The sequence below is a fragment of the Hyperolius riggenbachi genome, chromosome 6 (assembly GCF_040937935.1).
Source record: "Hyperolius riggenbachi isolate aHypRig1 chromosome 6, aHypRig1.pri, whole genome shotgun sequence".
NCBI classification, from domain to species: Eukaryota; Metazoa; Chordata; class Amphibia; order Anura; family Hyperoliidae; genus Hyperolius; species Hyperolius riggenbachi.
The window spans coordinates 198,223,210-198,239,073 of NC_090651.1; the positions used below are offsets into that span (position 1 = coordinate 198,223,210).

The following is a 15,864-nucleotide window of genomic DNA, read 5'->3' on the forward strand; positions in this document are numbered from 1 at the left end:
TCCACCCCACTCTGCAGCTCCATCCCACCCCACTATTTGATGGATTTTTTGTTTGAGGTAAAATTTGGTATACTTCATATATGTGGGGTAAAGTATGTGCATTTTCACATGTGTAGGAGGTAATGTTTACTGCATTTTAACATGTGTGTGAGGTAATGTTTGCTGCATTTCATGTGTTGAAGGTAACATTTGCCTCATTGCATGTGTGGTAGATAAAGTTTGCCTCACTGCATGCAACGGAAGTAACTTTTAGTTCATTGCATGTGTCGGAGGTAGCTTTTAGTTCATTGCATGTGTCGGAGGGAACATTTGCTGCATTTATTATTTGATGGTCATAGTGACTGCATTTGCTACTTTTGGGTTATTTTTGCAGCATTTGGCATTTTGGGGCTTATTACTAAATTGTATGCTAATAAAGGAACCAAAAGAAAACATTGACAGGAGAATTGATATATTTTGTTGGCCCCTTTAGTAGGTACATCTTGCTAGTACTAAGTTTGACACCTTTTTTGCCTTTTGAACTGGCTTATTCTTCATGGCATTCCTAAGAGATTTTGGTCCACATTGACATCATAGCATCATGCAGTTTCTGCAGATTTATTGTCTGCCCATCCATGCTGAGAATCAGTTTCACCTCATCATGGGGGAAACACTGCTTTCTTATGTGTTTGGGTAACGTTGTCCAGCTACCTTTACAATCACGTCTCCCAACTATGTTATAGGAGTTAGCTCTGCCCATGTTATGTCATGGCCACACCCATTTTTCGTGGTGGTGTGCTTTATGCGTCACCCTCACTCCTTTTCTTTTTGGGGGGGTTATGTAAATGGCCCGCACCGGGTGTCAAATACCCTAGCTACGCCGCTGTGTGTTTTGTGTGGGTGTGGGTGTGTGTGTGATTTTATTTGATTGTTAATTGTGAAAGAATTCTTAGCCAGTTTGTTTTGATCCTCCTAGTTTCTCCTGCTATAGACTGAGGAAGCGGGCTAAGACCCGTGAAACGCGTTGCAAATTCTGGAGTAACGAATAAAGTATTTTTGCTGATAATTGACTGTTTTGAGTCTACTTGGAAAGGCAAGTCCACCACTATCTCCCTTTTTAAACTGTTTGTCATGCTGCTTGCTGTTTGGATTCCTGCTGGTGTCACACTATGGACTTTACATGAACTTCCGCCGTCCACCAGCAGAGGTCTCACCTCATCTCTTGCACTCTGTGAACAGTCACCTGATTATTGTGCAGTATTTAAAGAGAGTCTGAAGCGAGAATAAATCTCGCTTCAGACCTCATAGATAGCAGGGGAATGTGTGCCCCTGCTAAAACGCCGCTATCCCACGGCTTAACGGGGGTCCCTTCACCCCCAAATCCCCTCCGTGCAGCCAGGGAGCGCTTCCACATTGGGGCAGGGCTAACCGCCACAGCCCTGCCTCATGCGCGTCTATCAGACGCGTACCTCCGCCTCTCCCCCGCCCCTCTCAGTCTTCCTTCACTGAGAGGGGCGGGGGAGAGGCGGCGATGCGCGTCTGATAGACGTGCTGTGAGGCAGGGCTGCAGCCGTTAATCCTGCCTCCAGGAAGAGAAAATTTCACTACCAAGTTTACGTCCAAATTTTGCGGGGGTGAATTTGCGGGTGAAGGGACCCCTGTTTAGCCGCGGGATATCGGCGTTTTAGCAGGGGCACACATGCCCCTGCTAACTATGAGCTCTGAAGCGAGATTTATTCTCGCTTCAGAGTCTCTTTAAGGCAGAAGAACATTGCTAGATCATTTTGTGCTGTAGGCCTTGTGCTTTGGTCACCCGTCTTTGCTCCTAGCTCCTTGCCTCCTGTATTTGTATTGATCTCCCAGTATTGACCTCTTGCTTTGTCTGACTATTCTCTTGCCCACTGTCTGTATACTTCTAATATTCTGATCATTGATCCTGGCCTGTACGACTATTCTCCTGTGTGCTGATTCTGCTGATACGTGTCTGTATATATTGTATTATTGTATATATTGTGTGATACGGGTTCCTGTGTGCTGCTATTGTGTATATATTGTGTGACCCGTGTCTTTGCATATTAATTGTAAATATTAGTTAGTTAGTCAGGGTGATATCGGGGCATGGTAGTCATAATGTATGATTGTATGCAAATTGTTTGTATGTGTATATATGTTAATTTGAACTTCTGTAAATAAACACGTTTATTCACCTTCAAATCCAACCTGTGCAGACCTCAGTATTTTCATATATGTGATTCCTTGCTCTTGCATTGTCTTGATAAGAATCTGCATGTGCAGATCCTTACATAATGATCTAGCCTTACCCAAATTTTTAATCACATAAATACTGAGGGCTCTTGTCTGCAATCATGGGTTTGAACTTGAATGTTGATGATGTGTACTGCTATGCCTTAGTCGCTGAAGAAGCCAGAAGTTATTCCTTCCTGTATTTTGCAGCTTACTCCAGAAAGCATCTTCAGCAGTTAATTGACTTAGTGCAAAAATATGTAAAACAGAAAAACTTGTCTGCAGAAGAAGTGCAGGACCTGCTGCAGGTCCTTCATTGGTTATTGAAAAGTAAATTATCCAAGGATAATTTTCTTGATCCTCCATTTAGCCCATCTGATATTGCAATTTTGACTACTATATTAAAAGATGATAGGAAGTCTTTCTTTGACTTTTATTCTAATGGTGGCCATACATGGTACAATTTTTTCATACAATCTTACCATTTCTATGTAATATAAGGGAACTGCCTAAATTATCCTTTCAGTATATTCACTTAATTTACCCTCATACTACATAGAAATGGTAAGATTGTATGAAAATAATGTACCATGTATGGTCACCATAAGAAAGACAAAAATATCATGCAAGCTTGTGTTAAGTCCCTTCAATCATTAACTGATTTAAAAGTATACAAAATTGAGAAGACCTCATCGTAGTTATCTGCCTGGGAGGGAATGTTGTACTCCAAATCTCCTCCTGTGCCAGCAAGAAATCAGCCTATTTCAATTAAGAAACAATTTAGTTCTGAGCCAGGCTTTGATGCATACCAAATTGAACATGTATTACCTAGGTATTGCTCGGCTAAAGTTAAACTGCATGTGGGTGCATGTATGAGTGCTTTGAATGATTCTACTGATCAAGGAGTCTGCAAAGGTCAAGCCAGTTTTGATATGACTGCTGAACAGATTAATGCTAATTGTTTCCAGTACAGGAAGAGTACAGTCTAATTGTTTCCAGTACAGGAAGAGTTGAGAAACTCCAGTTGTTATCTCTATGCAAAAAAGCTATTAAGCTCTCCGACTAACTTAGTCGTGGAGAGGGCTATTATCTCAACTGTAATTGAACTGTTTACTTTTCCTCTGCTAGAGGAGAGTTCATTACTTCACAGACTGCTCTGAAAGACTCATTTTGAATGCTGAGTGTTGTGTAATCTGCACATATTATAGAGTGATGCAATGTTAGAAAAAACACTATATACCTGAAAATAAAAATATGAGAATATTTTCTTTGCTGCTAATCTTCTAGTAATTATTCATAGTACACAACCAATTCATTATATCATATATTTTTTTCGCTTCAGTGCCTCTTTAAGAGATGACAGAAAAGGCTTTATTGATTTTTATAGTAAACAGAGTGAGGAATTTGTGACCAGATGTTTGCAAGATGTTGAATCTTTGTATGCGAATGGACTTTGTAAGCATGAACCAGCTTCTACCTTAAAGAGAGACTGAAGTGAACCAAATAACATGTTATTACTGTAAAGCACCTTACATAGTGCTAAACCACAGATATCCCGCGGCAAAACGAGGGGTCTTTACCCCCCCCCCCCCAAATCCCCTCTGTAAACTCAGGGGAGCGCTTCCTGAAGAGGCAGAGCTTAGCCCTGTAGCTCTGCCTCTCAGCGCGTCAATCCCCACTGATCGGCGCCTCTCCCCCGCCCCTCTCTGCCTTCACAGAGAGGGGCGGGGTAGAGGCAGAGATCCGTGCAGCGATTGACGCGCATGGAGTCAGAGCTGCAGCTCATAGCTCTGCCTCCATGAGCAGCAAAGTCCACGACCAAGAAAGTCGTGGATTTTGCAGGAGGGATTTGGGGGGTAAAGACCCCTTGTTCTGCCACAGGATAGTGGCGGTTTAGCACAATGTAAGCTGCTTTACAGTAATAACATGCTTGTAGACTCAATTCAGAGTCTCTTTAATTTCTGCTTATAAAAAAATACTTAGCTCAGGTTGTTGTTCTTCCCCTTTAATTAACTCAATAATTGCATCTCACTTAGTGCAGAACATCCAGCCCGCAGCAGCATGAAAGTATATTACCCATCAAGAAACCATTAGACTATTTTTAATTCTGATCAGATTGACCATTTGTTTATTTTTTGAAGAGGGATAGGAAAGGTTTCATTGCATTTTATACTGAGAAAGAAGAAGAGTATGTGTCTGCATGTATTCGTGCGACTGAATCATTGTGGAAGCAAAAACTCTGCAAGTGTGAAGCAGCTTTTGCTTTGATTGCCATTTGGCGCCAACTCCTTTCTTTTGATTTGCACTCTCTTCCTCTTACTGTTAACCCTCTCAATAACTCCTACCCTGACCAGAATGCACAACCTACTGCCATTAAACAATGTAAAGTGACGTCACCTCACTACAAACTGCCGTCAGTACTACACCTTGGTCCTCGCAAATAATGGATACCGAGCCAAAATCTAAGTCCCTGTTTAGAGCATGTTATCGATCCTGTAACTTCAAAGACTTCGGCTCCCAGATCAATTGTGTTCAAAGCTAGTCATGCATTTAAAAAGAAGAAGAAATATTTTCCACAGCCTCCATTCATCCTGTGCAGTCTCCAGCTGATTCCTGCCAGCCTGCCGTTCCTACAGTGTGCCACCCTGCCGTTCCTACAGTGTGCCAGCTTGCCATTCCTACAGTGTGCTAGCCTGCTGTTCCCACAGTGTGCCAGCTTGCCATTCCCAGAGTGTGCCAGCCTGCCATTCCCACAGTGTGCCAGCCTGCCTTTTCCACAGTGTGCCAGCCTGATGTTCCCACAGTGTGCCAGCCTGCCTTTCCCACAGTGTGCCAGCCTGCCGTTTCCACAGTGTGCCAGCTTGCAGAGCTTTGCATCCAACCCTCAGAGACTTGCATCCAACCCTCAGAAACTTGCATCCAACCCTCAGAGACTTGCATCCAGCCTGCAGAGCTTTGCATTCAGCCCTCAGAGACTTTCATCCAGCCCGCAGAGCTTTGCATCCAGCCCGCATAGCTTTGCATCCAGCCTGCAGAGCATTGCATCCAGCCTGCAGAGCATTGCATCCAGCTTGCAGAGTGTTGCATCCAGCCCGCAGAGTGTTGCATTGTCATACTCACGCTCTAAGTTCCCGGAAGTGGCTTCCTTCCTGTCTCGTGTGCGTCTCTGACCGTAGTTTGAAGGCTGTGGCTGGGGGCGTGCGCATTCGTGCCGTGCGTGTGACCAAACGCGGCTTTACGTACGTATGCGCGGAGCCTTGTGTTCGCGTCTGCACCCGCGTGGCTTGTGTGTACTTTGGCGTCAATCTGCTGTGGCCACAGTATAAAAAGCCAGTCTTCCCCTGTAACAGGTGCTGTTCGTTCTGACAGCTAGTGTTGGTTCCTGGTGACGCTCTGCCTGCTGACCAGCCCTGCTCTTTTGCCTTTACTCCTGATCTCGACCCGGCCTGCCTGACTAGTCCTGTTCTGCTCCCCTTTGTACTGACCTCTTGCCTGGATACCGGACTCTGCTATTGCTTGCCACCTGCCTTGACTCAGATTGAATACTGGACTCTGCTATTGCTTGCTGCCTGCCCTGACTCGGATTGGATACTGGACTCTGCTATTGCTTGCCGCCTGTACTGACTCGGATAGTTTACCGGATTCATCCTTCCTGAACTCCACTGTGAGGTGTCACTGTTCTCTCGACCACCAGCTGAGATTATCCCAGTAGTGACCTGGTGAACACTAAGCAGCTAAGTCCAGCATTCCCTTTGGGGGATGTTGATGAACACCCGTGGACGCTTAGACTCCACTACTGGGCAACATCTCCTCCTTCGGTGGAAGAGTCAACAGTGTCTGAAGATATGACATGCATCCGGCCTGCAGAGTGTTGCATCCAGCCCGCACAGGCTTCATTGGGATTTCAGCCAACGGCCCAGCCAGTTGACCAGCCAACAGACCAGCCAACAGCCCAGCCAGGTTCTTAGCCAATGGTTCAGATCCCTTATGTTGTTCAGCCTGCTGCATCCCTGTCTGAAGCTGTTCAGCCTGCTGCTTTACTGTCTGAAGTTGCTCAACCCGCTGCTGTCCTGCCTGAAACTAAGCAGTATGTTTCCCTGCCTGCTGGTCTCCAGGTAATTGTCCAACCTGCTGTTCTGCCAGATGCTTTCCGGCCTCCTGTCGTCCAGCTTCTTGATGCTCAGCCTTGGATCTAGCCAGTTTCATGGTCCTCTGCTGACCCCCAGTTTATGCAAACTTTGGTTGGAATGCATTCTCTAAAGTCTTTTTTAGGCATCCTGCACCCACAAGGTATTGCTGGCATCCTGTTTGCAAAGACTTTTGATGATGCTCAGTTACTACATGCTCGTGCTGTCATTCAGTTTCCTCCTGTTTATGCTGCTGTCCAGTTGTTACAGACTTGTGTTCCTGCTGCTACCTGGACATTGTGGACTTCTACTGTGGCACAGCTATCACAGACTTTGTCTGCTGTTCCTGTTCATGATGGCTTCCAGTCTGCTGTTCCTGCTCTTGATGGCTTCCAGTCTGCTGCTCCTGCTCCTGATGGCTTCCAGTCTGCTGTTCCTGCTCCTGATGGCTTCCAGTCTGCTGTTCCTGCGCCTGATGGCTTCCAGTCTGTTGTTACTGCTCCTGATGACTTCCAGTCTGCTGGTCCTGCTCATGATGACTTCCAGTCTGTTGTTCCTGCTCCTGATGACTTCCAGTCTGCTGTCCCTACCGATGTTATCGTCTGCTGCACCTGCCGATGGTGTTCAGTTCAGTGTTCTTTCTGGTGGTGCTCAATTTGCTGCCCACCCTGCTGTTCCTGTTTCTGATGGCTTCCAGTCTGCTGTTCCTGCTCTTGATGGCTTCCAGTCTGCTGTTCCTGCTCTTGATGGCTTCCAGTCTGCTGTTCCTGCTCCTGATGGCTTCCAGTCTGTTGTTCCTGCTCCTGATGGCTTCCAGTCTGCTGTTCGTGCTCCTGATGGCTTCCAGTCTGTTGTTCCTGCTCCTGATGGCTTCCAGTCTGTTGTTCCTGCTTCTGATGGCTTCCATTCTGCTGGTCCTACTCCTGATGACTTCCAGTCTGCTGGTCCTGCTCCTGATGCTTTACAGTCTGTTGTTCCTGCTCCTGATGACTTCCAGTCTGCTGTCCCTACCGATGGTATCCAGTCTGCTGTCCCTGCTGATGACATCCAGTCTGTTGTACCTGCCGATGGTGTCCAGTTCAGTGTTCTTCCTGGTGGTGCTCAATTTGCTGCCCAGCCTGTTGTTCCATCTGATGATCTCCAGCCTGTTGCCAAGTCTATAGTCTTGCCTGGTGGTTTGCAGTCTATCAGGCACATTGTTCTGCGTGACTTTTTCAAGTCACTTACTGTCCAGGTTCTCCAGTGTCCAGCTGCTCAGTCTCCAAAGATTTGTGGTTTTGTTTTTGAATTGTATCCCTCCCTGCCCACCCAGCATTGGCGCCTGTTGCCTGCTCTGCCACGCTCTGCCGTTTTGCCTGATTATTGGGACCCAGGTGGGTGTAGGTTGCAGATCTGGTGGAGCGTCCAGAGGCCACTCCTAAGGAGGGGGTAATGTCAGGCTGCTTGCTGTTTGGATTCCTGCTGGTGTCACATTATGGACTTTACCTGAACTTCCGCCGTCCACCAGCAGAGGTCTCACCTCATCTCTTGAACTCTGTGAACAGTCACCTGACCATTGTGCAGTATTTAAAGAGACTCTGTAACATCAAAAAGATCCCCTGGGGGGTACCCCCCTTTGGGTGGGGGAAGCCTCGGGATCCTAATGAGGCTTCCCACGCCATCCTCTGTCCCACGGGGGTCTCGCTGCAGCCCTCCGAACAGCCGGCGACAGACCCGACTGTCAGTTCAATATTTACCTTTGCAGGCTCCAGCGGGGGCGCTGTGGCTGCTTTCGGCTCGGAACTAGACGGAAATACCCGATCTCCGTCGGGTCTGCTCTACTGCGCAGGCGCAAGTCTCCGGCACCTGCGCAGTAGAGCAGACCCGACAACGATCGGGTATTTCCACCTACTTTGGAGCCGACAGCCACCAGAGCGCCTGCGCAGGAGCCGGAAAGGTAAATATTTACGTCGCCGCTGTACGGAGGGCTGCAGCAAGACCCCCGAGGGATGGAGGACGGCATGGGAAGCCTCATTAGGATCCTGAGGCTTCCCCCACCCGAGGTAAGTACCCCCCAGGGGACATTTTGATGTTACAGTTCCTCTTTAAGGCTGCCTATAGCAGAAGAACAGATCATTGCTAGATCATTTTGTGCTGTAGGCCTTGTGCTCTGGTTACCCGTCTTTGCTCCTAGCTCCTTGCCTCCTGTATTTGTATTGATCTCCCGTTATTGACCTCTTGCTTTGTCTGACTATTCTCTTGCCCACTGTCTGTATACTTCTAATATTCTGATCATTGATCCTGGCCTGTACGACCTGTGTTCTGATTCTGCTGATACGTGTCTGTACATATTGTATTATTGTATATATTGTGTGATCTGGGTTCCTGTGCGCTGCTATTGTATATATTGTGTGGACCTATTGTATATATTGTGTGATCCGAGGTCCTGTGTGCTGCTATTGTGTATATATTGTGTGACCCATGTCTTTGCAAATTCATTGTAAATATTAGTTAGTTAGTCAGGGTGATATCGGGGCACGGTGGTCATATTGTACGATTGTATGCACATTTTTTGTATGTGTATACATATTAATTTGCATTTCTGTAAATAAACACGTTTATTCACCTTCAAATCCAACCTGTGCAGAATTTGAGTGCACCCGTGATTGCACTCAAATTCTAGCGGTGATCACGGGTGAACCCGTGATCATGAATGCAGATGACGCGCGGTATCCAGGGGATGACATCATTGGGCCAATCAGAAGGCCCCCAGCCGAGGCCCTAGCAACCAATCAGAAGAGGGGAGCTTGGCCCTCCCCTCCTCTATATAAAGCGGCGGCCATCTTGAGGAACTCCTCCTTGCTTGTGACTCTGTGATACTGAGAGCATCTCCAGTGCTGCTGTCTGAGAAAGTGCTTTTCTACTGTTAAACCCAGCGTTTTTGCTAATTAACACATTCTAAACACATTGATTGTACTGATTTATAGATAGATAGTGATTAGAGTGTTATAGTTTTCAGTCAGCTAGTGTATACTGTAGTGTACTGTGCTAGGCTAGCTGTTAGGTCTGTGTGCAGGCTAGGCCTGCTAGCCTAGGTAGCCTTAGCCTACTAGTCTGTAGGTAGGTTAGGAATTAGTTGTTGTGTAGTTTAGTTAATTTGTACTGTTAGTTGATTTAGTGTTAGACTAGCAGCTGCTGTTCTAGTTAGCAGGCAGGCCAGAATCTGATTGATTATTTCTGACTGCTGCGGCTGACTGTATTGATTGTGTGTGACAGACAGTATTTAGTGTCACTGTCTGTCACTCTTGTTAGTAATCTACTGCTGTTAGTTGTATTTAGTCCAGTAGTACTACTACTAGTCTACTACTCCAGCCAGGCAGCATCTGTTTCTGACTGTTGCCTGTATTTTGTGAGTGTGACAGACAGTCTTAGTGTCACTGACTGTCTGTCACTCTTTTCTCAGTTAAGTGTTGTGCTTGTAGTTCATTCACTGTCACTGACCGTTTACGTGCAGTGAAGTGAACTACCTGTCATCGTGGCTTGTTGTGACTGAGTGACTTGTTGTCTACTACTAGTTAAAAAAAACAAAAAACCTTTCAATTGTTTTGTCACCAACCACCCCACCACTCCCCACACTTTATTAAAGTTTACACCCTTTCCCGCCCTTTATATATATATCTTATTATATAATATTGTGCAATGTCTGGCAGAGATAGAGGCATCACCAGGAGAGGCTGCGCCAATGCCGCCACCACTGCCGGCAGGTCTGTCACTGGTTCACCACCAGCCACTGGGCACACAGTTGTGAAGGAGGGAGCAGAGGCACAGCAGCAGTGTGCTGCGCCCATCTTTGTGCTGGGTCGTAGTCGCACTCGCCGGACCATTGACGAGAGTCAGGCACAAGCTGTCGTGGAACTGATGGCGGAGCAGACCTCCAGCGAGACCACCACCAGCACTCCGGTCTGCAGCAGCAGCTGCCCACCACCGCTTGAGGTCACATCAACCCCAGCGGCCAGCCTGCCCTCACTGAGCTCGCTGTTTACCCCAAGGACCACTAGCAACTTGAGGGCTGTTGTGGCGGAGTTTGAGGAGGAGATGATGGGGACAGGCAAGAAGGAGTTTGAGATGGAGGACGTTGTTGTTGGTGAACAACTACCTGATTTTGATGAGGAGGATGAGGGGCCTGATCCAGGGGATGTTGGGGCAGAAGAGGTGGTTGGGGGCTCAGAGGAGCTGTGTCAGGAGGAGGAGGATGATGTTGATGATGATGAGGTGCAGGACCATCCCTATGTGCCACAGTTGAGTGAAGGCAGCTCGGAGGAGGGGGTGGCTCTGGCACAGAGGCGCAGCAGCATGGCAACCAGGGTTAGGGCCAGCAGTGGGCGTGGAAGGCAGGAGCCACAGCCTGCTGCTTCAGCCGCTACCACTACTACCACTACACTACCGCTACCACTACTACCCGCACCAGTCAACCCCCAACCAAAGGGAGGAAAGCACATCCTTCAAGCTGTAGGGGGCAGTTCAAATCCCCAATCTGGCGTTTTTTCCATGTGTCCGATGCAGATGAAAGCCATGCAATTTGCAACAGCTGCAGGGCCAGCCTGAGCAGAGGTCGTGACCCGGCCAAGATGGGTACCTGGAGCCTGCAGACCCACTTGCAGACCAGGCATTATCCCAACTATCAGGAGTTTGACAGGCTGAAGCACAGTGGCGCTGGCAGTGGTCAGAGGAAGAGACCCAGTGCACAGCCTGCAGCAGCATCAGCAGCAGGAGCGGGGAAACTCACTGCTCCCCCTCTGCACACTGTCACTCCTGCTGCAATTGAGGCTGGTTCGGGCAGCCAGTCCTCAGTGGCCTCCTCTGCTCCTTCCACAGTTGCCTCATTATCTTCCCGTGCAGGCACACACTCGCCAGACCAAGAGTGACCAAGGCTCTGCCTCCCGGCCACAGGCGCATCCAGACGCTAAATGGGTTGCTTGCCCGGGCCATGTGCTCCCTGCTCCTGCCATACTCCTTTGTGCAGGAGGGGAGTGACATGAGAGTGCTCCAGCAGTATGGGATCCCAGAGTGGCAATCCCAGCACTGCACCAGTTCGTGTTGTCAAATGTGGCCCGTTCACTTGATCACACTGTGAGCGAGCGGGTCCATGTCACTATGGACTCCTGGAGCAGCCGTTTCGGGACAGACTGCTACCTGTCCTTTATGGACTGGCTCACTGGGTCAGCCTGGTGGAAGTGGTTGAGGAAGCAGCAGCAGGACAATCATAGGGCACAGCAGCAGCAGCCCAGTGGGTGGGGCCACTCCACGGTGTCAGGGGAGATGCAGCAGGCTCCTCTGATCCAGGTCTCTCTTCTGGCACACCCGCCGACCAAGCGTTCCCACCTCAGCAGCAGCGTGAAGGCCCTTTACTGCCAAGCACTGCTGGAGATGGTCAGCCTAGGGAAGACAAAATTGACGGCAGCCAATGTTCTTCTCAACCTCAGGGAGCAGGAGCAGAGGTGACTGACCCCCAGAGGCCTCAGAGTCAGATTGGTGGTGTCCAACAATGTGGCCAACCTGCTGTCTTCCATCACCAGGGGACACTTGACCCACATCCCCTGTTTGGCTCACGTCTTGAATCTGGTGGTGCAGAAGTTCCTGCACACCTACCCGAGGATGGACAATCTGTTGGAAGCGGCAAGGAAAATTGTGCGCCATTTCCACCACTCCACCAATGCCTCAGCGAACCTGGCCGACCTGCAGCAGTGCGAGGGCCTGCCACGACACCGGCTTGTCATCGATGTGCCAACTCACTGGAATTCCACCCTGGTGATGTTGGAGTGGCTGGTTGAGCAGAGGAGGGCTGTCAGCCGCTATATTGTTGACGCCACTGTTTCCGGCACCACCAACCTCCAGGTTCTCTCCAACGCACAGTAGGGGTAGATGCAGCAGGTATGCTTGGTGTTGGATCCCTTCCTGCAGGGAACCAACATGGTGAGCTGGGAACGGGCATCCCTCTGTGAGTGGGTGCCCATGGTTTGTCTGCTGGACAGGGCCCTGTTTGAACTGCTGGAAGAGGGAGAGGAGGCCCTGACCCAGCTGGATCAGCAGGTGGCTGCGCAGTCCATCATTCAGGAGGACTTTCAGTTGTTGGAGGAGGAATTGGAGGTCCCTGACCTTGCTGTTGAGCGCAGCTGCAGTGGTGCGAGGGTGGAGAGGGGATGACGAGGCTCAGGGGCCAGAGGAGGAGGACAGCAATGTCGTCTCCGGGGGTGACGACAACCCTGATGTCTCTACTGTCTCTCACCTGTTCCCCATGGTAGCACGCATGCTGCGGTGCCTGCGCAGGGACCCCAGGGTGATCCAGATGCGTGCTCGGGAGCATGATCCTGGACCACGGCTGAAGGGGAAGGTTGGTCAGTTCCTGCCTGCTGGAGACCCTGAGCGCAGAACAAGGGAGTTGCAGCGGGTCCTTGTTCGGCGATTGGAAGAAGCCGTACCCCAGCCTTCCACCCCCTCTGTCCCTGTCCAGCCAGCACAGCAGCCGGTGCCTGTGGCCTGCAGCAGCAGAAGCAGGCACCCAGGAGACTTGCTGTCTCTGACTTTGGCACTCTACATGACAGTAGAGCTGCCAAGAGAGGAGGTGCCTGCAACAGCATCCTCCTTTCAAAGTCAGAGTCAGCGCCTGACCCGGATGGTGGCAGACTACATGGGGTCCTTCAGCAGGCTTGACACAGAGGCCCTTGTGGACCCCATGGAGTACTGGGTGAAACGCTTGGAGATCTGCAGGGAGCTGGCGCAGTACGCCCTGGAAGTCCTGGCTTGCCCCCCTTCCAGCGTGCTGTCCGAGAGGTGCTTCAGTGCGGCCAGTGGCATGGTCACCAAGAAACGCTCTCAACTGTCCCCAAAGTCTGTGAACAGACTAACCTTCCTGAAGATCAACCAGGCCTGGATTGAAGGCACATTCCTGGCCCCTGCTGTTGGCGAGAGGGGGACATGAGGTGGCTGGGAATGTTTTTTGCACACCAGCCGTTAGTCTCCTGCTAATTTGGCCTGGGTTTTTTTAGGTGCTGTAGTACCACCGCTAGGTGCCACGGCCTATGCTGCCTGCTGCCACACATGTATGTTACTCCTCCTCCTGCTGCTTTTTCCTCCTGCTGTCTGTGCTCCCACCGCCAGGGTCCACAAAATTATGTGCTACTGCCACGTGCCCCCAGCTATTACGCCACTACAATAGCTTCATAAATTGTTGTAAAAAAAATCTGAGGTGTCTGGGTTTAAAACTGTGCTGTCCCAATTATATATGGTACCACCGCTAGGTGCCATGGCCTATTATTGCCTGCTGCCACACGACATTACTCCTCCTCCTGCTGCTGCTGCTTTAACCTCCTGCTGTCTGTACTCCCACCACCAGGGTCCACAGAATAAGGTGCTGCTGTCATGCGCCACTAGCTGTTACGCCACTACAATAGCTGTATTTTGTTGGAAAACAAAATCTGAGTTGTCTGGGTTAAAAACTGTGCTATCGCAATTGTGTATTGGACACAAAGTAGGCTTCACGACTGCTGTCTGGAACCTCCTGCTGTTTTCTCAGTGTTATATTTACAGCTGTGGTACCACCGCTAGGTGCCATGGTCTATTATATTGCCTGCTGCCACACATTACTACTTCTCCTCCTGCTGCTTTAACCTTCTGCTGTCTGTGCTCCCACCGCCAGGGTCCACAGAATAAGGTGCTGCTGCCATGTGCCACTAGCTATTACGCCACTACAATAGCTATATTTTGTTGTAAAAGAAATTTCTGAGGTGTCTGGTTTGAAAACTGTGCTGTCCCAGTTGTGTATTGGACACAATGTGGTCTTCACGACCGCTGTCTGGAACCTCCTGCTGTTTAATTTCAGTCGTGGTACCACCACTAGGTGTCATGGCCTATTATATTGCCTGCTGCCACACGTTACTACTCCTTCTCCTGCTGTCTGTGCTCCCACTGCCAGGATCCACAGAATAAGGTGCTGCTGCCATGTGCCACTATGTACCGTCTTTCCCCAAAAATAAGACAGTGTCTTATATTAATTTTTGCTCCAAAAGTTGTGCTAGGCCTTATTTTCAGGAGATGTATTTTCAGGAGACCTCCCGCTGTTTAATTTGAGCTGTAGCACCACCGCTAGGTGCAATGGCCTATTATTGCTTGCTGCCACACGACGTTACTCTGCCTGCTGCTGCTTTTACCTCCTGCTGTGTGTGCTCCCACCACCAGGGTGCACAGAATAAGATGTGCCATGTGCCACTAGCTATTACGCCACTACAATAGCTATATTTTGCTGTAAAAGAAATTTCTGAGGTGTCTGGTTTGAAAACTGTGCTGTCCCAGTTGTGTATTGGACACAATGTGGTCTTCACGACCGCTGTCTGGAACCTCCTGCTGTTTATTTTGAATTTTGAAAAAAAAAATTCTGAGGTGTCTGGGATGAAAACTGTGCTGTCCCAGTTGTGTATTGGACACAATGTGGGCTTCACCACCGCTGTCTGGAACCTCCTGCTGCTTAATTTCAGTCGTGGTACCACCGCTAGGTGCCATGGCCTATTATTGCCTGCTGCCACATTTTACTCCTCTTCCACCTCCTTCTGCTGCTGCTGCTTTTTTCACCTGCTGTCTGTGCTCCAACCACCTGGGTCCACAGAATAAGGGGCTGCTGCCATGCACCACTAGCTATTACGCCACTACAATAGCTGTATTTTGTTGTAAAAAATAAAATTCTGAGGTATCTGGGTTTTAAACTGAGCTGTCCCAATTGTGTATTGGACACAATGTGGCCTTCACTACCGCTGTCTGGAACCTCTTGCTGTTTAATTTGAGCTGTGGTACCACTGCTAGGTGCAATGGTCTATTATTGCCTGCTGCCACATGTTACTCCTTCTCCTCCAGATGGTGAAGAAGATGGTGAAGAAGAAAAAGAAGAAGATTTAGAAGAAGATGAAGATGGAGTAGAAGAAGAAGATGAAGAAGAAGATGGTGAAGAAGAACAAACAAACAAACAAACAAATACAGAAAAAAATGTTTTTCATCAAAACTTTTTTTTTAATTATACCTCCACTCATAATTAATTGCGTTTTTTCTTTAATAAAAAAAAAAACATGATGCTTTATGCATAATTTACCATAAAATACATTTTGGAAGCAATTTAAAGGCCATTCGTGATTACGACCGAATCCGGATACAATGCCTGATCGTGATCACTACCGAATCCGGATTTGGGCGTACCCGGATTCAATTCAATCGAATCGTGATTGGGGGTATCCGAGCAACCCTGTTCAACAGCAATGGAAACTGGTGGGAAGCAAGTGCCATCAGTACCTGGCAATGGTATAGCAAGTGGCATATCCAACTGACCTTTTAGCAGTCAGAAATAACATTTTTTACATAGTTATTTGGGTTGAAAAAAGACATACGTCCATTGAGTTCAACCAGAGAACAAAGTACACCAGCCTGCTCCCTCACATATCCCTGTTGATCCAGAGGAAGGCGAAAACCCTTACAAGGCATGGTCCAATTAGCC

The 15,864-nt window shown here is 48.7% G+C and overlaps 1 protein-coding gene across 7 annotated transcripts in view; it reads left to right on the forward strand.

The window, feature by feature from the left end:
• Positions 1–15,864, forward strand: part of MSANTD2 (Myb/SANT DNA binding domain containing 2) — a 538,095-nt gene that overhangs the window by 227,915 nt on the left and 294,316 nt on the right. The window contains exon 7 of one of the 7 annotated variants that reach the window (XM_068240281.1): positions 15,234–15,378. The exons of the other annotated variants lie outside the window; for them this stretch is intronic. Coding sequence (XP_068096382.1) covers positions 15,234–15,240 — 7 coding nt within the window. The 3' untranslated portion in view covers positions 15,241–15,378. Of the gene's footprint in view, positions 1–15,233; positions 15,379–15,864 lie in introns of those variants that run through there. 7 annotated transcript variants of the gene reach the window in all.